Here is a 22,863-nt window from a genome sequence, read left to right as displayed (position 1 = left end):
TTGGAAACAGGGTCCAGGAGGAAGGTAGCCTAGTAGATAAAGAGTCAGACCATCAGGGAGTCAGGCGGTAGCGCAGCGGTTTAAGCGCATGTGGCGCAGAGCACAAGGACCGGTCAGGATCCCATTTCAAGCCCCCGGCTCCCCACCTGCAGGGGAATCACTTCACAGGTGGCGAAACAGGTCTGCAGCTGTCTCTCTTCCTCTCTATCTCCCCTTCTCTCTCAATTTCTATCTGTTTCTACCCAATAACAAATAAATAAAGTTAAAAAAATTAAAAAAAAAAAAAGAGAGAGAGAGACTATCAAACATGAGGTAGGTCCCAAGCCTGACCCCTGGCATCCCGTGTGCCAGAGTGATGCTCTGGATCTCTCTCACTAACAAAGAAATGGAGGGAGGGGAGGAAAGAAAGAAGAAACACCCACCCACCAAGCTGGAGAAATGGAGGCATAACAAATAAATTCAGATGTTTTTATTCAGTAAAGCACATATGCACATATTTCAAACACAGTAAATTAATCTGGAAGTGAATGCCGTAACAGATCAGCTACTGACCATCATGCAGCAAGATAAATGAAATGGATCCAATGGCCCTCATAACCCCACAGTGCCTGCAGGAGGGGTGAAAAACCAGGATGCCGAATCCCCAATACTGCCAAAGAAAATGCAACAGAAATAGCAGGTTCTGAATGATGAGAAAAACTTACAAATAGAATCAAAACTGATTCAAGTCATACAGTGAAAGGACGAAAAGGAAAAAGGAAAGAGATCAATATGATCTGAAACAACCATTTGAATATTAAGTTGCTGACCTTTTGTGGGATCTCCAGTCCAATATAGTTGAGGATGAGCCAGTGCTCTTATGCAAGGTCACCCTTGAATGGCAGAAGTACCCTATCTGTGACACTCCTCTGATCCTGAGGAAGCCCAGTCAGACACAGAGGAGAATCAGGTCTTGTCTCTAAGTGCCCAGATAGTAGCAGGTCCTCTGGAATCCCCCAGACTCAGTGGTAATCTTGACTGTCACTAAACCACTTCACTAAGTCTCATGGCCTCCCTGCTTCCCCAGCCTTCCTTAGACACCTGTTTGACTCTGGATTCCGGTAAGATCTTTGAGAATTCCCTGCTAGGGTGAATGCTGGATTTTTTAAGTGTGTCCTGGTTTCATGCCCAGTCATACTTTCTCTCCTCATGCCTAATAGTGTCTGTCCTTCCTTCCCTGGTTACAAATTCCAGCCATTCCCTGCTATTAAAACAAGCTAGACTGAACAAACCAGAGAAAGACTTTTTTTTTTACTTGTCTATCTCTGTTTATATTACTCTAGCTGTTATAAATTTGTCCCTACAACTCCACTTCACTGGGATTTTATTAATACAGTAGCAGCTTAATCTAAAATTATTGGCCTTAACTATGTTGATGTTTCCAAAGGTCAAGCCAAATAAATGGCTCTTTCTCAATCTTACCTCATGAGAGTCTCAAGGTCTCTAAAGAGAAAACTAAACAGGTTAGCCATGCATCATATAAGCAACTCCTAACACACACACACACACACACACACACACACACACACACACACAACTGGACCAACAAGTATAATTATTGCGCTTGAAATATACTAAAAGGAAAAGAGAGATACTAATATATCAAGTTTCTACAGTGATTATTTTAACAACCTTCAGTAAAAGCCCACAGTTGTTTTCTATTCAAGAATGCCCGGGATAAGATATTCTAGGCTAGTATATTTCAGATTACAGAAATGATTTTGATTTAGAGCAGACTACAGACCTAGAGTTAAGGGAAAGAAGTGCTGACTGTCATGTCCAAAGTTTTACATGCCATTTTGCTGTAACAAAAAAAAACTGTGTTTGCTTGGGAAAACACAGTCACTAACGACAGTGAGTTAGTTATTAAGGCAAAGAACTATTACAAAAAAAAAAAAAAGTAACAAGAAAGGATCGCAAAAGATAATGCACAATTTTTTTTAAAAAACGGGGATGGATTAAAAAGGAAAAAGGATGGAGCAACTACATTGCCCATGTGTTCTAAGAAAGTAAAATGCTTTTGATTTCCCTGATAAAAAAATAACCACAACTACTTGCCTTCAAATTTCACAAGCACAATTTTCACATTACTGATCTAACTGCCACTTTCCTTCTGAAGATATGTTAATTGTATAACATAAATCCAAGAAAATGTACTCAGTCTTTAAAGAAAATAAAAATCCCTTTCAAAACTACTAAACCAAGTCATTACCCTTTTAGAGTGTCATCTGCATTCCCAGAAATAAAACAGGTCATTTACTTTAACCTAGAGCCACTTACTTTGTTTTAAGCCCTTTTGGGTGAGGAAGCTGCTTGAACTTTTATAATGGAGGGAAGAGACCAAAAAAAAAAAAGGAAACAACAAACAAAAAAGACAGTGGAATTTTCCTTGCCAACTCAAACAAGAACAGGTTCCTCACCAGCTATATGGAAAATGAGACTTAGATCTTTGCAACATAGGTGACTTTTAAATACTTAACATTTACTCAAGATAAAAGCATAGTTCTCTGTTAACTAAAGTAGTATTGAAATGTGACTATTTTTTCTTCAAAGAAAAACAAAAAAATTAGAAATATAGGTACGTTTCCTTCCAAGCAGAACATAAAAAATGATTATTACTGTTGTTACTATGATTATTAAGTCACAGACACTAAAATCCACAAAAATGGACCATTGGCTTTGGAAATGCAGTATCAGGTCAAAGGTGCAGACTGCTTTGAACATTCTGTACATATTGGGCTAAAATAAGAACCAAAGCAAACCTCAACCCCACCAGCAATGAGATGCCCCATGAGCTGGAGCCTGGTCTGCTCAGATGGAACGAGGTCACCAGTCCTTGCCGGTACTCTAGAGAATCATCTTGTCAAGTACACAGGTGAGGCTGAAGGGTTCTGGCTGGCTGCACCCAGTGCAAAGCACGTGCATCACTGGACCAATTATGAAGTGATTTTTATAAATATATACAAATCAGTTACAGGCACTTTGAAATGTCTTTGGCTGGAATAACCCAACATTGCAAGATAATGTATTCACAGAGTATCCAGGCCCAGACTGGGTTCAGCAGGCAATGATTATGGTTCTCTCAGTCTCTCAGAAAACAGGCAACTGTGAGATTAGGCATCAGCCAAAGCCACCTGGAAGAGAGTAAAATAATTGGCAGTCACTTGACAAGCTCAGGGAACCCTGCCCCACTGGCACCCTATCCAGAGACCATGGAAAGCCACATTATATGCACATGATCAGGCAGGAGGATGATTAGGTCCCAAAGAGAAACACCTCATCTAGGAGGAAATAAGAAATCTAAAAGTCCCCCATAGGAAGTAACCGAGCTGGTGGATCCTGTACTGAGAGTTTATTGTTTTGAAACCCCACCACCATTCTTTGAGGTGCTTTCTCAAGCAGACAGAAGTGATGGGAAGGCAGTTTCTTCAAGGTCAGTTTCTTTCTTTTCTTTACTTTTCTTTTAATGCCACTAGGGTCATTGCTGGGGCTTGGTGCCAGCACTACAAATCCACTGCTCCTAGCGGCCATTTCTTTCCCTTTTTTTTTTTCTTTTTATTTGATGGGACAGAAAGGAGAAGAGAGATAGAAAGACACCTGCAGGGAGTCGGGCTGTAACGCAGCGGGTTAAGCGCAGGTGGCGCAAAGCACAAGGACCGGCATAAGGATCCCGGTTCGAACCCCGGCTCCCCACCTGCAGGGGAGTTGCTTCACAGGCGGTGAAGCAGGTCTGCAGGTGTCTATCTTTTTCTCCTCCTCTCTGTCTTCCCCTCCTCTCTCCATTTCTCTCCGTCCTATCCAACAACGACAACAACAATAATAACTACAACAATAAAACAACAAGGGCAACAAAAGGGAATAAATAAATAAAATAAAAACATTTCTAAAAAAAAAAAAAAAAGAAAGACACCTGCAGGCCTGCTCACTGCTCATGAAGTGCTCCCACTATAGGTGGGGAGCAGAGGCTCAAGCCCAGGTCGTTGAGCACAGTAATGTGGGCACTGAAACGGGGGCCCCACCACTGAGTCCCCAGGTCAGTTCCTTTCTAATGGGGATTTGAGAACAATTCAGAACCTTTTGCCAGGTACACTGGATATATGGGTAACAACCCAACATCATCACAATGTAGGTGACGGTAGACTATTTCTGATAAAAAGACAACTAATTTCTGTAAAGGAACAAATAAATAAGTAGAATGAGGACTTCCTATCCAGAGATCTCTAATGAAATGCCTGACCCCATCCACTGCTCACCTTCTCAGGACAAAATTCAGGATTGCTCTGACGCAATTTGCTGGGTCTGCCTTTGATAACAGCATAGCAAAACATCGTTATCACCATCACAAAGAGGAAGTAACTGGTGTGCATGAGGTGCAAGTTTATTAATGAACGGTCATCCTAAGAGAATAAACCAGAAACATCTGCAATGAGTTATTGAAAAATTTTAAAGTTGGGTTTCTGAGAAAAAGATTTACAACCTCTATATGAGAGAGAGAGAGAGAGAGAGAGAGAGAGAGAGAGAGTCAGTTCAGAACACTGCTCAGCTCTGGCATATAATGGTACTGGGGATTGAACCCGGGACCTCAGAGACTCAGGCATGAAGTTTTTCCTTTTTTGAATCACAATTATTCTGCCTCTCCAGTCCTATACTTGTTCAAATTTAAACCTTAAATCGGAACAGACCTTTTCTTTTTTCTTTTTTTTTTTTTTTTTTGCCTCCAGGGTTATCTTTAGAGCTTGGTTTCTCCACTACTCCCAGAGGCTATTTTTTTCCCCTTTTGTTGCCCTTGTTGTTTTATCATTGTTTTGGTTGTTATTATTATTGTTGTTATTGGATAGGACAGAGAGAAATGGAGAGAGATGGGGAAGACAGAGGGGGAAAGATAAGACACCTGCAGACCTGCTTCACTGCCTGTGAAGTGACCCCCTTCACAGTGGTGGGGAGCCGGGGGCTCGAACCAGGATACTTAAGCCAGTCCTTGCGCTTCGCGCCACGTGCACATAACCCGCTGCACTACTGCCTGACTCCCAGACCTTTTCTTTGTGTTGTAAATATTAAATCTGGATCTCATGAAGTGAGATGGGGCTATTCCTGAAACCAACCCTCCTCCCCCAGTACTCTTGTCCCCACACTGCTGCAACGCTGCTCTCTAGCCTGAAATCTTCTCCAGAGGCCCAGAGTCATAACACCTCATCCCAGCCTCTTCTGAGGGTCCTCAGGCTGGCAGCCCAAGCTTGTTACTACCCCTGGAAAGGTCTCTCCCCAGAAGAGCTCCTTTCTTCTGCCCCCCACACCCCTCTATTGGCAAGCCCTTGACTGGAAACACTGCAGCTGCCTTTGACTCATTCCTCTCTGATCTCCCATCTGCCAGGCCCTGCTGGGCACTGAGACCCCACCACTGTTTCCACTCCATTTCCTTTCTTTTTATTTTATTTTTTAATTTTATTTATTTATTCCCTTTTGTTGCCCTTTGTTGTTTTATTGTTGTAGTTATTATTGTTGTTGTCGTTGTTGGATAGGACGGAGAGAAATGGAGAGAGGAGGGGAAGACAGAGAGGAGGAGAGAAAGATAGACACCTGCAGACCTGCTTCACCGCCTGTGAAGCAACTCCCCTGCAGGTGGGGAGCCGGGGTTCGAACCTGGATCCTTATCCCGGTCCTTGCGTTTTGCGCCACCTGCGCTTAACCTGCTGCGCTACAGCCCAACTCCCCATTTCCTTTCTTTAAAATATACTTCGGGAGTTGGATGGTAGCACAGCAGGTTAAGTGCATGTGGCGCAAAGCACAAGTACCGGCACAAGGATCCTAGTTCAAGCCCCCGGCTCCCCACCTGCAGGGGGAGGGTCAATTCACAGGTGGTGAAGCAGGTCTGCAGGTGTCTGTCTTTCTCTCCCCTTCTGTCTTCCCCTCCTCTCTCCATTTCTCTCTGCCTTATCCAACAGCAACGACATCAACAACAATAACTACTACAACAATGAAAAATAACAAGGGCAACAAAAGGGAAAATAAATAAATATAAAAAAATATTTAAAAAAAAAACAAACTTCTAGGGGGTTGGGCAGTAGCGCAGCGGGTTAAACGCACGTGGTGCAAAGCTCAAGGACCGCATAAGGATCCCAGTTCGAGCCCCTGGCTCCCCACCTGCAGGGGGGGTTGATTCACAGGCAGTGAAGCAGGTCTACAGGTGTCTATCTTTCTCTCCCCCTCTATTTTCCCCTCCTCTCTTGACTTCTCTCTGCCCTATCCAACAACAATGACATCAATAACAATAACCACAACAATAAAACAAGAAGGGCAACAAAAAGGGGGGGGGGCCTCCAGGTGCAGGCACCAAGCCCCAGCAACAAAACCCCCCCCTCCCGGGGAGGGGGAATGCTTCAGATCAGCCTTTTGTAATTTTTTATATTTTGATAGAGAAATCAAGGGAGCCAGGCAGCAGCACACCCAGTTAAGCACACATAGTACAACCCGCGCAAGGATCTGGGTTTCAGCCTTGGCTCCCAACCTGCAAAGGGGTTGCTTCATGAGCGGTGAAGCAGGTCTGCAGGTCTGTCTCTCTCCCTCTCTATCTCCCCCTCCTCTCTCAATTTCACTCTGTCCTATCCAATAAAATGGAACAAATGGCGGCCAGGAGCAGTAGAATCATAGTGCCAGCATGGAGCCCCAGCAATTACCTTGGAGGCAAAAAAGAAAAAAAACAAGAGGGGGAGGGGTGATGGGGGAGGAGGGGAGATAGACACCTGCAACACTGCTTCACCTCTTATGAAGCTTCCCCCCTACAAGTGGGGACCTGGTGCTTAAACCCGGGTCCTTGCACACCGCATGCACTCAACCAGGTGCATCATCACCCAGCCCCTCTGTGTCAGCCTTAAAGGCCCTCCCATTTCCACATACCAGGCAGTGAAGGCCAGTCTTCCTAATCTGCAGCTTACAAATCCCCTACAGCCCAGACAAGACAGTAACTGTCTAGTCTGAGGGGAAAATTCTAAGCTCCTCAGGTGATGGTCCCTTCTGGAACCAGACTTCCAACCACCACCTAACAGGAGCTCCACTGTTCACTTCTGAAGGCCCCAGTCTACCAACTATCACAACCTAATAACAAGAGACAAGAGAGGGAAAGAACAAGAGAAAAGAAATTTTATGCTGACAGGAAGCAAAGGACATTTACAAAAACAAACAAAACCCATGCAGTTTGTTAAAAAGCAGGTTCAAATGTAAGCAAGAAATTAAACTAGTCAGCTACCCACTAATCTATGTCGGCTTTCCTCCCCTTTCCTCTCAGTTATGTGAAATACTATTCAACTCTCAATATTTAGCCGGGCTGATGGCCATTATATTGCTACCTTTCTGAATTCCTAACAGCACTACCTACTGTTTAGATTAATACTAACGGAATACTCTTCACGAGTAGTTGCATGGATGAGTAAGACTAAATGCATCAGGCCAGTAAAACAGCTCGCTTGGATAGTATGTCGCTTTGCCATCTGAGCAACCAAGCTTTGAGTCCAGCCTCCAACAAGTTGAAGGGAGCTTTGATGGTGTGGTCTCTTTCATTCTCTCTCTCTCTGCCTATCTTTAATAATAATAACAAAAATAATCCCTATGAGTTATGTATACAATAGCAGCTCAATAAATAACGACTGCCGAACAAAACAGAAAATGAGCAGAGCAGGGTTTCCTTAACCAAAGGAGTGTCATGTTTCTCCAGATCTCTACTATTCTCCCTCGTCTTCCAACCCAACTAGAAATCTAGACTGACAGGAGCCAGGCTCACCCCATTCTCAGAAACACACACCTCAGCCCAGCCCAGCCCAGCCCAGCGGTTTTTCTCACTTACATCTGGAACAATAACAGTGAGCTTGGGATTTAAAGCATGGTAGACTTTTCCAATGGCCCCCTTATAACACCAGAAAGGATTGTAATCTTGAGCATATTTCGTGTTGGCATCTCTGGCAGTTGTGAAGATCTTATACCAGAGCGTGGCATTGCTGTACGTGTCGGGAACACAGTGTGGTGGCTGTCTGCAGGGGGAGAGACACATACTCAGTGGCTTGAGACATTTATTTGTGTTCCTTAAGCCACTGGCACAACACAGAAAATAGCCACATGAGTAGAAGGGAAGCATAAGAGACACATGTATTGTTGGGATTAATACCAGTATGGTTTCAGTTGAAGGATTATTTTTTAAAAATAATAAGCATCTAACAGGATAAAAATCAGTCATTACAAGTTAAGATTCTTGCTTTCAGATTATTCAGCCTTGGTCCTTTCCACATATGATGTAGTCAAAAGAAGAGTCCACCTGCATATCAGATGTCAGGCTCAGAGGACAAAACAAAACAAAACACTAGTATAGTCATGGGCCCTTTGGAATATAACTAAAATAGGCCTACTAACTATCTACAAAACAGAGACCCCCAAATCTTCATCTGCACTATTCCAGCCTTTAGGTCCATGATTAGTCAACAATTTATTTGGCTTTATATGTTAACTCTTCTTTCAGCCACCAGGTTCCAGATGCTACTGTGATGCCAACCGGACTTCCTTGGGCAGACGACCCCACCAGTATGTCCTGGAACCCCGCTTCCCCAGAGCCCTGCCCCACCAGGGAAAGAGAAAGGCAGGCTGGGAGTATGGATCGACCTGCCAATGCCCATGTTCAGTGGGGAAGCAATTTCAGAAGCCAGACCTTCCACCTTCTGCACCCCATAATGTCCCTTGGTCCATGTTCCCAGAGAAATAAAGAATAGGAAAGCTATCAGGGGAAAGGAGGGGATACGGAATTCTGGTAGTGGGAATTGTGTGGAGTTGTACTCCTCTTTTCCTATGGTTTTTGTCAATGTTTACTTTTTATAAATAAAAATTATATATATATAAAGATGGCTTCTAGTAAGCCCATTTTCTTTTTTTTTCTTTTTTTTATTTTTATTACCACTAGGGTTATGGCTGGGGTTCAGTGCCTGCACAACAAATCCACCACTCCCAGAAGCTATTTTCTTTTTTTCTGTTTGATACAGAGAAAAAACAGGGGGAGAGGGAGGAGAGGGGAGATTAGAGACGCTTGTAGCACTGTTGCACCGCTTGTTAAGTCTCCTTGCAGGTAGGGACTGAGGGGGGGCTTGAACCAGGATCCTTACACAGGGGTTGTGCATGCTCTCCTGAGTGTGTCTGGTCCCAGTAAACCTATTTTTCAAGTTATCAAAATTCTTAGAACAGGAAGTCTTACACGCAAATTTCTCCATCAGATATAATACTTATCTGATCTTGTCCTACAAACCTCCAACTATCTAAAATAAACAAATCCCAAGATAATTATTCTTTGCCTCCAGGGTTATCACTGGGGCTTGGTGAATGAATCCAATGCTCTTGGAGGCCATTTTTGTTCCCTTGTTGTTATTGTCATTGTTGTTGTTGCTGTTGTTGCTGGATAGGACAGAGAGAAATGGAGGGGGGGGGAGACCGAGGGGGAGAGAAAGACACCTGCAGACCTGCTCTGCCACTTGTGAAGCGACCCCTCTGAAGGTAGAAAGCTGGGATCCTTACACTGGTCATTGTGCTTCATGCCATGCGTGTTTAACCTGCTTCGCTACCACCTATGCCCCAAGATAATTATTCTTATTTTAAAAGGATTTGTGATAGGACTTCAATAGGCTATGTCCTGTGTTTCATGTATTGAATGATCTCCTTTACAGAGAAAGGAGAAGCAAGAAGGAAACTTAGGAGATAGGAAGAGCAACTACTCTTTCATGGAAAATAAGCTTGATTTTTTAAGTAGCCTTGGCATAAAGGTGATGAACAAAATCTTTACTTTTTGAAAGCTGTAACTATGGTTTGTTCCGGCCAGAGGACCAACTTTTATCTCCCCTGTGAGCAGTCTCTCCTGCCAATAGGAAAGTCAACCTAAGAATATGTGAGAGTGACCAGATGCTTTCATTGTCTTGTTGGTGCCCCAACTCTAACATTTACATACAGGAGTTCTTCAGGGGCACAGCAGTGGCGCACCTGGTTGAGCGTATGTGTTATAGAATACAAGGACCTGGGTTCAAGCTCCCGATTTCCACCTGCAAGGGGAAAGCTTTGCAAGTACTCAACCAGTGTTGCAGGTGTCTCTCTGTCTCCCTCTCGATTTCTGGGTGTCTCTATCCAATAAATAAAAGTGATAAAATTTTAAGAAAAAAAAAGGTTCTTCTACAGTATTCCAAGTTAAACATAATTCCAGGAAGTGACTACAGTAATATAATGCAAACCATCCTGAGAATTTGCTGAAGGGTCCCAGTCATCTTCAAGGTTAATAAAGCCTCCCACCCATATCCACCAACTCATGAAACCACTTACACGGTGACAGGAAAGACACCAGGGCTGGCTGTCAGTGTCATGCAGGTTGTGAACACCACCTGCTCACAGTGACCATGAAGGGCACAGTCGTCCGAGCTCCAAGCAGTAGGCAGGGTAAAGGTAATATTTATCTCTCCGTGGGCTTCCCTGCCTATGGAAGAGAAATCAGTTTTCAGTAAATAAAGGTGAAAATTCCTATGTTCATTATTCCTTAAATGGCTCTTATTATCAGAGCCACCCAGGAATCACGGATGAGCCTACCCAAGTGGAACACCTGCCTGTGTTGTAGAAGTGACTCTGAAATGGACTGTGAGGCCTGCTCACCCAGCAGAGACCCAAAATCATGCACAGAAACGGGGTGTCTTTACCCAGGCCTGAAAATGCCAAGCAAAGGTATAGGCAGTAGTCAAGTTGGCAAGCTGCTGCTTGGTGGATTATTACTATCACCGCTTTTCTAGCATCTGTAGCACTTCTAGTAACTTAGCATCTTCAAGTTGTCTTTGCATGTATTCTTTCACTTCAAATGTACCACTATTCCATGAAGATGATGAAAGAAATGTTACTACTCCCTCTTTGTATATGAGTGGTTGATGACCAGAAGGTCTAACAGACTTAACAAGGGTTATGGAAGTGCTAAGTGATAAAGTTTAAATGGAAACCAAAGTGTTCTAACTCCACAGCACAGGGAGAAAGTCCACTTGCAAACATGGAAAACCCAGAAGTCATCTTTCCTTTTACCAAAGGAAAAACTCTCACCTTTAACAACCTGCAGGAGTTTGGCAGGCACTCTCCCACATTCAAAGGACCTTGAAATGGTCTTGGTGACCAAATAAAAAAATAAAAAGATTATTTTTCCAAGACCCAGACTTCCAGCATGAAGCCTTTCCTGATAATTCCAGCCTACACTATTTTTTTTATTTTTAACATTTTCCAGAAATGCTTGCAGTCTACTAGTTCAGTACTGGTCAAATGGGAGTGCTCAAAATATTAGAGGTGTTCCATTTTAATATTATTTAGCAAGCACTTATATATTATTTCCTTTGTGCCAGAATGTATTGATAAGCACTTGAAATATATTAACTTATCCTTGTCTTTCATGATTTCAAAATCCCAAAGGAATAGACCAGATCTTAATTACTACTTCTATTTCTTCCCATCAGCCAGCACAGTGCTGAACTAATAATGGACATTTAAAAATGTGTAGACTAGAGTGCCGGGCAGTGGTGCATGGGGTTAAGCTCACATGGAACAAAGCGCAAAGACCCATGCAAAGATCCTGGTTCAAGCCCCCAGCTTCCCACCTGCAGGGGGGGTCACTTCACAAGTGGTAAAGCAGGTCTGCAGGTATCTTTCTCTCCCCCCTCTGCCTTCCCCTCTTCTCTCAATTTCTCTGTCCCATCAAACCACAATGACAGCAATAATAATAATAGCAATGATAGACAACAAGGGCAACAAAAGGGAAAAAACAGCCTCCAGCAACAGTGGATTTGTACTGTAGGCACCGAGCCCGTGATAACTCTGGAGGCAAAAAAAAAAAAAAAAAAAAATGTGTAGACTAATAACAGTATTTAAAGAAAGTACTGTTTTCAAATTCCAACAGGATGAAACTAAACAAAAGTTGTATTTGCATACATATTAAGGCCAGAAACAGGCCCTCTGGCTTCTTACCCTTTACAGACATTTACTGAGGACATGTTACATGCCAAACAGTTTAAACAGGGATGGAATAGAAATGGCTTTAACTTTATTTGCTTCAAACTCAACAAAACAGAGACACCTGCAAGAGTAATTAGAAAAGTGAAAGCAGGGGCCAGGCAGAGGCACACCAGGTAAAGCGCACACATTACAGTGCACAAGACCCAGGTTTAAGCCCCTGGTCCCCACTTGCAGCGGGAAAGTTTCATAAGTGGTGAAGCAGGGCTGTAGGTATCTCTTGTCTCTTTCCCTCTATCTCTCCTCCCCCTACAGTTTCTCTCTATATATCCAAACATAAATAAAAATACTTTTTAAGTGAAAGCATATGGTGATAATACTGTCTTAAAATAGTTGGTATCTGAGAAGGCCTGTGAAGAAACTGGCTACCACATACCTGAAAGTCCAATCTGATGCCCTAAAATGGTCAAGTACAGATGGGTGACATTGCGAGAGTACCCTCCGAAAGGCTTGAGTGGGTCCAGGGTTAGGGTGATTGCAACTGAGATGTTAGCTGGGCCTGACTCCTCCAGGGCCTGTGGGGACTGGGTGGATGTCCTGGCCTGCCCGCTGGTCATCGTGCTTTCCGGAGTTGTGGTATCGTTTGTGAGATGCTTTAATGTTTCATTCTCTGATACACATAAGTCCAAATCATTAAATCGTAGCAGAAAAGTGTTCCAATCCTTCAGTAAAATCAAAGAAAAAGAATTGTGAGCAGTCGAGAATTGCTACCACTGCAGAAATACTGTTATGGCCATTGGTATAGTTTTACATTGTAACCGAGAAACTACATTTTCTTTTTTTAAATTTTATTTATTTATTTATTCCCTTTTGTTGCCCTTGTTGTTTTATTGTTGTTATTATTGCTGTTGTTGTTGGATAGGACAGAGAAATGGAGAGAGGATGGGGAGACAGAGAGGGGGAGATAAAGACACCTGCAGACCTGCTTCACCTCTTGTGAAGCGACTCCCCTACAGGTGAGGAACCGGGGGCTAAAAGCAGGATCCTTATGTGGGGGGTCCTTGTGTTTTCCGCCACATGCGCTTAACCCGCTGCCCGACGACTCCCCAGAAACTACATTTCTAAGCCAATCATTCAAAGTAACAATGCAAGTCCAGATGGTGGCGCACTTGGTTGAGCACACACATTACAGTGCAAAAGGATCAGGGTCTTACCTGTGGGGGAAAGACTTCATGAGTGATTAAGCAGAGCTGCAGGTGTCTCTCTGTCTCTCTCCCTCTCTATCTCCCACTCCCCTTTCAATTTCTCTCTGTCTCTATCCAATAATGAAAAAAAAAAAAAGAAATAAAGTAACAATGAAAATACCAACATCAGTCTCTTACATTAGCATAACTAGTTTAGTAGAGGCTCTCAATTAATAATCTAAAATAAGAAATTTTCATTAGTATGAGGTATAAAATAAACTGAGATTAAATCAACTTATTCAAGAAAATATGTGAACAAGATAGCAAATTATATTTAAAGAAAATTATCTAGCTTCAGAATCAAATTTGACAAGAAAGCTCAAACAAAAACAGCAAAACATTTTAAAATTTACACAAACTAATTACCAGTTGCAATTAGTTATTTTTGTTTTGACTTCAAATAAGGCTGCCTCACAGTCAGTCAGCAGATACTCTATAGACCTGGCTTTCTCTTCCTAGTGTGTTAGATTGCACATGCACCACCAAAAAAAAAAAAAAAAATGTTATAACTGATATATGGAGAACTAAAAGACATTTTCCCACTCTATAAAAAACAGCCTGAGTGGCTGGGGACTTTCTATACCTGAGGTTCCTGGTTTGATCCCTGATGCTTCATGTACCAGAGTGGTATTCTGACTTGTCTCTCTCCTTCATATATAAAACTCTCATATGTAATAAATAAAAAGAAATCATTCATAAAAAATATATAGCCTGAGAAGAAACTGGAATATATTGTACCTCTGTCATTTCCGGTGACTTAATCTCTTTGATTTTGAAGAAATAGCCCAGAGTCAGAAAAGCTATGGCCATGGCGCTCACGCTGATCATGAAGACCACCAGGGGAGGCCGACTGCTGATGTACAGCTTCAGGTTCTCCAGGGGGTTGATGTTGAACATTATTGTGGTCAGCTCCACCTGAAAGAAAGTAATCAGAATACTCATGGCCTAGCTGCCAAAAGGAAACCTAGGTTCTCGCTTTTGTTTCCATTAGTGATACTGAAGGATAAGGAAGTCACTCATTAATAAACCTGAGAAATGTCTGATGACAAAATCACCCAAAGACTAAACCAAATAATGAAATAATAATAAGTAGCCACAACCACTCAGTGTTAAGTGCCATTATTTCAAAGTGGTAGGATCTTGAAAGATACACGTTCTCTCCATTTGACCCTTTTAACTATTCTATATATTAACACTAGCTACTTCCATACTAGGAAAATATTTAAGCAGTCAGTAATATGTCACATGCAAAAAAAAAAAAAAAGTGGCTGAAAGACAGCTGGGACTTTGACAGGGACTTTGTGTTGAATCTACAGATCAATTTGGGGGAGTATTGCATTACATCATTTTGTCTTCCTACTAGTCAAAAAGCCTGGGGTGTTTTTGTCTATTTATCAAGGTCTTTCTCTTCAGTAGTGGTTTGTTGTTTTCAAGGTAGTTTTATATGGGTCTATTTTTTTGTGTTAAACTTATTCCTAAGTATTTTATCCTTCTTGGTATTTATTAACCAACCCTAGCTGGAGGCTTTTAACCTCTGCCTGGAATGCTGCTCTAAAAAATTCCAACATCTCGTGGCCCAGGAGGTGGCACAGTGGATAAAGTGCTTGACTCTCAAGCATGAGGTCCTGAGTTCAAGCCCCGGCAGCACATGTACCAGAGTGATGTCTGGTTCTTTCTCTCTCTCCTCCTATCTTTCTCATCAATAAATAAATAAAATCTTAAAAAAAAAATTCCAACATCTTTACACTTCTTCTTTTTTAACATTTTTATTCCCCTTTTGTTGTCATTCTTTTATTGTTGTAGTTATTACTGATGTCATTGTTGTTGGATAGGACAGAAAGAAATGGAGAGAGGAGGGGAAGACAGAGGGGGAGAGAAAGAGAGACACCTGCAGACCTGCTTCACCGCCTGTGAATCGACTCCCCTGCAGGTGGGGAGCTGGGGGCTGGAACCCGGATCCTTATGCTGGTCCTTGCACTTTGCACCACATGCGCTTACCCGCTGCGACTCCCTTCTTTACACTTCTTAAAATACAGGTATCTGCTCACTAGCTGGCTTCTTAGGGGCCTTCCCAAATCACTGTCAGTCAACCTGGTTTCTCGATCCCTCCCAGTGTTACATACACACCAGTCAAGATTTCTACCATTTCTTGCCTATTAGCTATATGTAGGTTGCATTTAAGCAATGATTTTGGCAGTATTTTTTTCTTTCTTTTATTTTTTGATCACCAATGTTATTGCTAGGGCTCAGTGACCCCTGCAAGCGTCAACCCGGCTTTGACCTAGCACGTTATGATTGGGCCCTCCTCAATCGCTATCGAACAGGCCATGGCCGGTGCGCCGCTATGTTCCATCGCTGGGGAGCCAGAGACAACCCGAACTGCCCCTGCGGCTACAGGCAGACTATGACCCACATAATCAACGACTGCCAACTCTCCAGATTCAAAGGAGGTCTCGAAACTTGACATCAGGCTCAACCTGACGCTGTTGACTGGCTACGGAAGAAGGGCAAACGCTAGAAGAAGAAGTGCCTACATGACTTAACCACACCTAGCAATACTCCCCCTCCCCTCCTGTGTATTTAGAGGGTGACAGAGATAGGATGAGGAAGGCAGAGAGGGGAGACCCCACAGCACCACTCCATAGTTGGTGAAGCATACCATGTAGTGGCTGGGAACTTGGGCCTGGGTTCCATTTAATGGTAATTAACATGTGAGCCACTTCCAGTGCTGATTTTGGCAATTTTATTCACTGTTATAGTCTTGGTTCCTCAAACAGTTGCTGGCACACAATGAATACACACACATATATGAGTTGGCTATACCACTGGAAAAAAATTTTTTTAATCTATACCAATTTTTCAATCTTAGAGAGGAAAAAAAAAAAATCAATTGCCCCTAAGAATTAACAACAACCATTTGTAACAAGCCAAACTGTGTACTTATTTGCCCTAGCTTTTGAGATGGAAAATCTGGGTGTTTGTTTGTTTGTTTGTTTGTTGCCAGAGCACTGCTCAGCTCCAGCTTATGGTGGGGCAGAGGATTGATCCTGGGACCTGGGAGACTCAAGCATGAGAGTCTGTTTGCATAACCATTATACTATCTCCTCTGCCCCAGTATAACTTTAAATATAATGCAATTCCATGTTCCACAACCTCACCACCATTCCTCAGCATATGAGTAGGCATGAAGCAGCAGCTCATTGAGATTTAATCTGCATTCCTTGATAGCTGTAGGTTCTTGATTTCAATAAATTTAAATTCATACACTTATTTTATAATTATGTACATCACTTAAGAACCCCCTTTCCTATTTCAACTTTTTTTTTTCATTAATTTCTTCCTGTTTAAGTTTGGAATTGATTTAGGAGTCTAAAACCAGATAGGTTTCTTCAATGTTTTTCTACAGAGATGGTCAGTTGTCCAATACCATTTATTAAGGGTGGTTTTATATTGAACATGAGCTTCCAGTGGAGTTGTAATGCTCTCTCTCAAATACATATGTGAACTTGTTTCTAGGTTTCTTCTTGTGTTCCATCACTGTATTTCTCTCCTTACCTCAATACCTTGCTGCTTTAAATCCTGTTGTCTACTATAAGGTGTCTACCTCTTTATTACTATTATTTTTTTCTTGGCTATCCTACTCTTAGATCTCTTCAGTCTGCTATATGAGTTTTAGATCCCAATTGTATAGTTCTCAAAAAAAAAAAATCTGTCTTCCCCTCTCTCCATTTCTCTCTGTCCTATCCAACGACGACGACATCAATAACAACAACAACAAAAAAAAAAAAGGGCAACAAAAGGGAATAAATAAATATTTAAAAAGAAAGAAAGAAAGAAACAAGGATGTAAAGCAAAAACACAGGGCCTAGGCAGTGGTACACCCAGTAAAGCACAGGTTACCTGCAGAGAGGAAATTTTACAAGTGGTGGAGCAGTACTGTATGTGTCACTGTCCCTGTCTCCCCTTTCCCTCTCAATTAATACCTCTATAAAAGGAGAAGGAGAAGGGAGTCGGGCTGTAGCGAAGCGGGTTAAGCGAATGTGGCGCAAATAAATAAATCATAAGGATCCTGGTTCGAACGTCTCCCCATTTGCAGGGGAGTCGCTTCACAAGCGGTAAGCACATCTGTAGGAGTCTCTCTCTCCCCCTCTCTGTCTTCCCCTTCTTTCTCCATTCTCTGTCCTATCCAACGACGACATCAATAACAACAATAACTACAACAATAAAAAGGGGCGACAAAAGGGAATAAATAATTTTTTTAAAAAGGAGATGAAGATGATGATGATGATGAAAGAAGGAAAGAGAAGAAACCAAAGAAAAGAAAAAGACCACCAGGAGAGGTAGACACTGAGCCCCAGTGATAACCCTAGTGGTAGCTAAAATAATACATAGGGAAAAGTGAAACTTGGATTGCGTGTGGTGTAGTCCACCAAAGCAAAGGACTCTGGGGAAGGGAGGGAAGGGAGAGGTGTAGAGGATACTGGGGTCCTGATGCATGATGGCAGAAGCACAAGGACCCCAGCCCCCGGCTCCCCACTTGCAGGGGAGTCACTTCACAGGCGGTGAAGCAGGTCTGCAGGTGTCTGTCTTTCTCTCCCCCTCTGTCTTCCCCATCTCTCTCCATTTCTCTCTGTCCTATCCAACAACAACGACATCAACAACAACAACAGTAGTAACTACAACAATAAAACAAGGGCAACAAAAGGGAATAAATAAAATAAATAAAACCTTAAAAGTAAAAAAAAAGAAAAGAAAAGAAGGATCTATGTCAGGTTTGTGTTTTGTTCAAAGGCAAGATCACTTAAGAAAAAAAGGCAGTACATCTTCAAATGCCAATGGTGGGGTTAGCTGTAGCTACTGAATTTATATAATCCTTGTTTTTACTTATAAAGTTTCTTGCATGAGTATGCATTTCCTTCATAATGATTTTATAGTAGAATGTAAGTATTCTTCCACAGATCCTGGTGATGTAGTATACAAGGTAAAATGTCATTAAATTTTAATTTAATTCATTTTCTTCATTAGTAGAGACAGGAAGGGAAGAAGTTGTTTGCATTCAGAGTAATTTTTTTTTACTGTTCATTCTGTATATTTTTCCAGGTGATTAATATACATAACCATGTTAGTATCATCAGATTATACATCTTACATCTGAACTAGAGTGTAGTATATCCTTTTCCCGGCCAGAGTTTGGTGTTTGTTTTTTCAGACAGAGAGGCAAAGAGATAGAGGAAGAGTGAAAGAAACCACAGTACCAAAGTTTCCTTCAATGTAGAGAGCTGGGCTCAAACCTGTGTTGTTCACATGCACACATGGCAACACAGAGTGACTGATGGAAGAAATGCCATTGGAATAATCAGGGAGAGAAGAGAGGGAAGAGGATATACCCACCTTAGGAAATGCACTAAGAGAGATAGTTAGGAACTCACCTGGATATGGAAGAACCATCTAAATTTTTTTCTTGAGAGACAGACCAGAGCCCCACTCCTATGTGGAACTGGAAACTAGGGACTGAACCCAGGTGCTTGGGCATACAAACTATACTCCAACTGCTGCATCACCTCCTCAGCCAGGCTGAGAGGTCCATTTTGAATGTAAAACTTAAAAGTAGAATCTCCCAAATAGACCTGGAAGCAACCCAGGTGTCCAACAACAGATGAGTAGCTGAGCAAGTTGTAGTCTATATACACAATGGAATACTACTCAGCTATAAAAAATGGTGACTTCACCGTGTTCAGCCGATCTTGGATGGACTTTGAAAAATTAATGTTAAGTGAACTAAATCAGAAACAGAAGGATGAATATGGGATGATCTCACTCTCAGGCAGAAGCTGAAAAACAAGATCAGAAAAGAAAACACAAGTAGAACCTGAACTGGAATTGGTGTATTGCACCAAAGTAAAAGACTCTGGGGTGGGTGGGTGGGTGGGGAGAATACAGGTCCATGAAAAATGATGAATGAAATAGTGGGGGTTGTATTGTTAAATGGGAATCTGGGGAATGTTATGCATGTAAAAAAAAAAAAAAAAGAAGTAGAAACGCAAAGCAGAAATTGACTGAGTTTGGAGTATGGCACCAAAGTAAGAAAGCAGAAGTATACTAGAGTTTGCAGTGAGTACCTCCCTAATACTTCCTCTCCACTTTTCCAAGCTTTGGGTCCATGATTGCTCAACAACTTGTTTGGCTTTGTATGTTAACTCTCTTTTCAGTCACCAGGTTCCAGGTGTCATCAGGATGCCGGCCAGACTTCCCTGGATTGAAGACACCACCAATGTGTCCTGGACCTCAGCTTCCCCAGAGACCCATCCTACTAGGGAAAGAGAGAGGCAGACTGGGAGTATGGACCGACCAGTCAACGCCCATGTTCAGCGAGGAAGCAATTACAGAAGCCAGACCTTCTACCTTCTGCAACCCTCAATGACCCTGGGTCCATGCTCCCAGAGAGATAGAGAATGGGAAAGCTATCAGGGGAGGGGGTGGGTTATGGAGATTGGGTGGCGGGAATTCTGTGGAGTTGTACCCCTCCTACCCTATGGTTTTGTTAATTAATCCTTTCTTTAATTAAAAAAATAAATTTAAAAAAAAAAAAATTCGGAGGCTCTTGCCGGCCGGTCTAGCTTCACTGGCGGGTAACAGAGACACAGAGACAACGGCTGGGCAGGAAAGCTGTATTTCTTTATTCAGGAACAACGATTCACAAACTAAGACAAACTAATCACCAAACAGAACTCTGCTGTCTCTTTGCGGCGGCACAAGCACTCTCTCCTACTCTTGAAAAAAAAAAAAAAAAGAAATAAAGAATCTCCCAAATAGACAAATAGACTATAATTCAAAAGAAACTATGACCAGTGGTGGCAAATCCTGAACCTAATAAAGAGCACTAGCTGATGAGAGGTTACACAGCTAAGACTTAGCAGAGAAACTTTGTTTCAGGTGCTGAAACAAAGTAACTGCACCCATAAGCACCTAGCTGTCTCAGCACTCAGTAGAAACTATTCCTTCAGCACCACAAAGCAGCATTGTGGACAGAATAGATCCTTGGGTAAAGGAACAACAAAGAAAACCTGCGAGGTCTCTAGTTAAGATCTCAGATGCCAATGCCCAAGTTTCAGTCCTTAAAATTCATGCTGTACAAAGGAATACTACTGAGGGTACATAGCATAATGGTTATGCAAGCAGACTCTCAAGCTTCAAAGTCCCGGATTCAATCCCCCGCACCACCATAAACCAGAGCAGAGCAGTGCTCTGGTAAAAAAAAAAAAAAAAAAAAAAGGAAGGAATAAATAAATAAATACTACTCAGCTGTAAGAAATTAAGAGATTCTCCTCTTTGCCTTGCCTTGGATGGAGCTTGAAGAAATCATGCTAAGTGAGGTAAGCCAGAAGGACAAGGGTGAATACGGGATGATCTCCCATACAGGTGGGACTTAAGAAAGGAACAGCAAACAGGTTGCAAGTTGGACGAGGTTTCGTTCTCTTGTTACAGCAAGGGTGGGAACAGGCCTTGGCAATCCAGTGGATGATGGTAGAAGAGGACTTGAGCCGACAGTGGGAGAGGTGTACAGACACCTACTAGGGAACTATAAGAGATTTTACCTGGGCAGGGGAGATAGCCTACTGGTTATGCAAACAGACTATCATGCCTGAGGCTCCCAGGTCCCAGGTTCAGCCCCCCACACAAGCCAGAGCTGAGCAGTGCTCTGGAAAAAAAAAAATTGTACCCATGTGACAACTCTCTTGTAAATCATTATTTCCATATATATGTGTGTATATATATTATATATAATATATACATTATTATTTTTTTTTAATTTCTGCTACATTTAACACCAAAGGTCACACCCTCTATCTAGCCTCCCTACCCAGCCCCAGCCTTAAGATAACTTTTCACCAGGGTCAGGTGGTAGCGCAGCAGGTTAAACACAAGGACTTGCAAAAGGATCCCAGTTCGAGCCCCCGGCTCCCCACCTACAGGGGGGTTGCTACACAGGTGGCGAATCAGGGCTGCAGGTGTCTTTCTCTCTCCCTCTCTGTCTTCCCCTCCTCTCTCCATTTCTCTCTATCCTATCCAACAACGAAATCAATAACAACAATAATAGCCACAACAACAATAAAAAACAACAAGGGAAACAAAGGGGAAAAATAAATAGCCTCTCCCCATCAAGATCCCAAGCACATTTTTTAGGAGAATAGAAAAAATGCTACAGATGTTTATCTGGAACCAGAAAAGACCTAGAATTGCCAAAATAATCTTGAGAAAAAAGAACAGAACTGGATGCATCACACTCCCAGATCTTAAATTGTATTATAGGACCAGTGTCATCAAAACTGCTTGGTACTGGAACATGAATAGACACACAGACCAGTGGAATAGAATTGAGAACCCAGAAGTGAGCCCCCACACCTATGGACATCTAATCTTTGACAAAGGTGCCCAGACTATTACATGGGGAAAGCAGAGTCTCTTCAACAAATGTTGGAAACAATGGGTTGAAACATGCAGAAGAATGAAACTGAACCAGTATATTTCACCTAATACAAAAGTAAATTCCAAGTGGATCAAGGACTTGGATGTTAGACCACAAACTATCAGATACTTAGAGGAAAATATTGGCAGAACTCTTTTCCGCATAGATTTTAAAGACATCTTCAATGAAACGAATCCAATTACAAAGAAGACTAGGGCAAGTATAAACCTATGGGACTACATCAAATTAAAAAGCTTCTTCACAGCAAAAGAAACCACTACCCAAACCAAGAGACCCCTCACAGAATGGGAGAAGATCTTTACATGCCATACATCAGACAAGAGGTTAATAACCAATATATATAAAGAGCTTGCCAGACTCAACAACAAGACAACAAAGAACCCCATCCAAAAATGGAGGGAGGACATGGACAGAATATTCACCACAGAAGAGATCCAAAAGACTGAGAAACACATGAAAAAATGCTCCAAGTCTCTGATTGTCAGAGAAATGCAAATCAAGACAACAATGAGATACCACTTCACTCCTGTAAGAATGTCATACATCAGAAAAGGTAACAGCAGCAAATGCTGGAGAGGATGTGGGGTCAAAGGAACCCTCCTGCATTCCCTCCTGCTGGTGGGAATGTCAATTGGTCCAACCTCTGTGGACTGTGGACTGTGGAGAACAGTCTGGAGAACTCTCAGAAGGCTAGAAATGGACCTACCCTATGATCCTGCAATTCCTCTCCTGGGGATATATCCTAAGGAACCCAACACATCCATCCAAAAAGATCTGTGTACACATATGTTCTTGGCAGCACAATTTGTAATAGCCAAAACCTGGAAGCAACCCAGGTGTCCAACAACAGATGAGTGGCTGAGCAAGTTGTGGTATATATACACAATGGAATACTACTCAGCTATAAAAAATGGTGACTTCACCGTTTTCAGCCGATCTTGGATGGACCTTGAAAAAATCATGTTGAGTGAACTAAGTCAGAAACAGAAGGATGAATATGGGATGATCTCTCAAGCAGAAGCTGAAAAACAAGATCAGAAAAGAAAACACAAGTAGAACCTGAAATGGAATTGGCGTATCTCACCAAAGTAAAAGACTCTGGGG

General features: G+C 42.2%; 1 protein-coding gene across 2 annotated transcripts in view; it reads right to left on the bottom strand.

Moving 5' to 3' along the window:
* Nucleotides 1-454: 454 nt before the first annotated feature.
* The window catches only part of TMEM248 (transmembrane protein 248), a 29,440-nt gene continuing 7,031 nt past the window's right edge, over nt 455-22,863 (bottom strand). For both annotated transcript variants that reach the window (XM_016189109.2, XM_060173153.1), the window contains exons 2-7: nt 14,010-14,186; nt 12,464-12,749; nt 10,375-10,525; nt 7,877-8,060; nt 4,293-4,436; nt 455-3,173 (exon numbers count right to left, since the gene is read on the bottom strand). In XM_016189109.2, the coding sequence (XP_016044595.1) occupies nt 3,153-3,173; nt 4,293-4,436; nt 7,877-8,060; nt 10,375-10,525; nt 12,464-12,749; nt 14,010-14,168 (945 nt within the window). In that variant the 5' untranslated portion in view covers nt 14,169-14,186 and the 3' untranslated portion in view covers nt 455-3,152. The remainder of the gene's footprint in view (nt 3,174-4,292; nt 4,437-7,876; nt 8,061-10,374; nt 10,526-12,463; nt 12,750-14,009; nt 14,187-22,863) is intronic.

This window comes from Erinaceus europaeus, chromosome 15 (genome assembly GCF_950295315.1).
Source record: "Erinaceus europaeus chromosome 15, mEriEur2.1, whole genome shotgun sequence".
Classification (NCBI taxonomy): Eukaryota; Metazoa; Chordata; class Mammalia; order Eulipotyphla; family Erinaceidae; genus Erinaceus; species Erinaceus europaeus.
The sequence above is the reverse complement of the archived record's forward strand: the minus strand, read 5'-3'. Positions and strand labels throughout refer to the sequence as shown.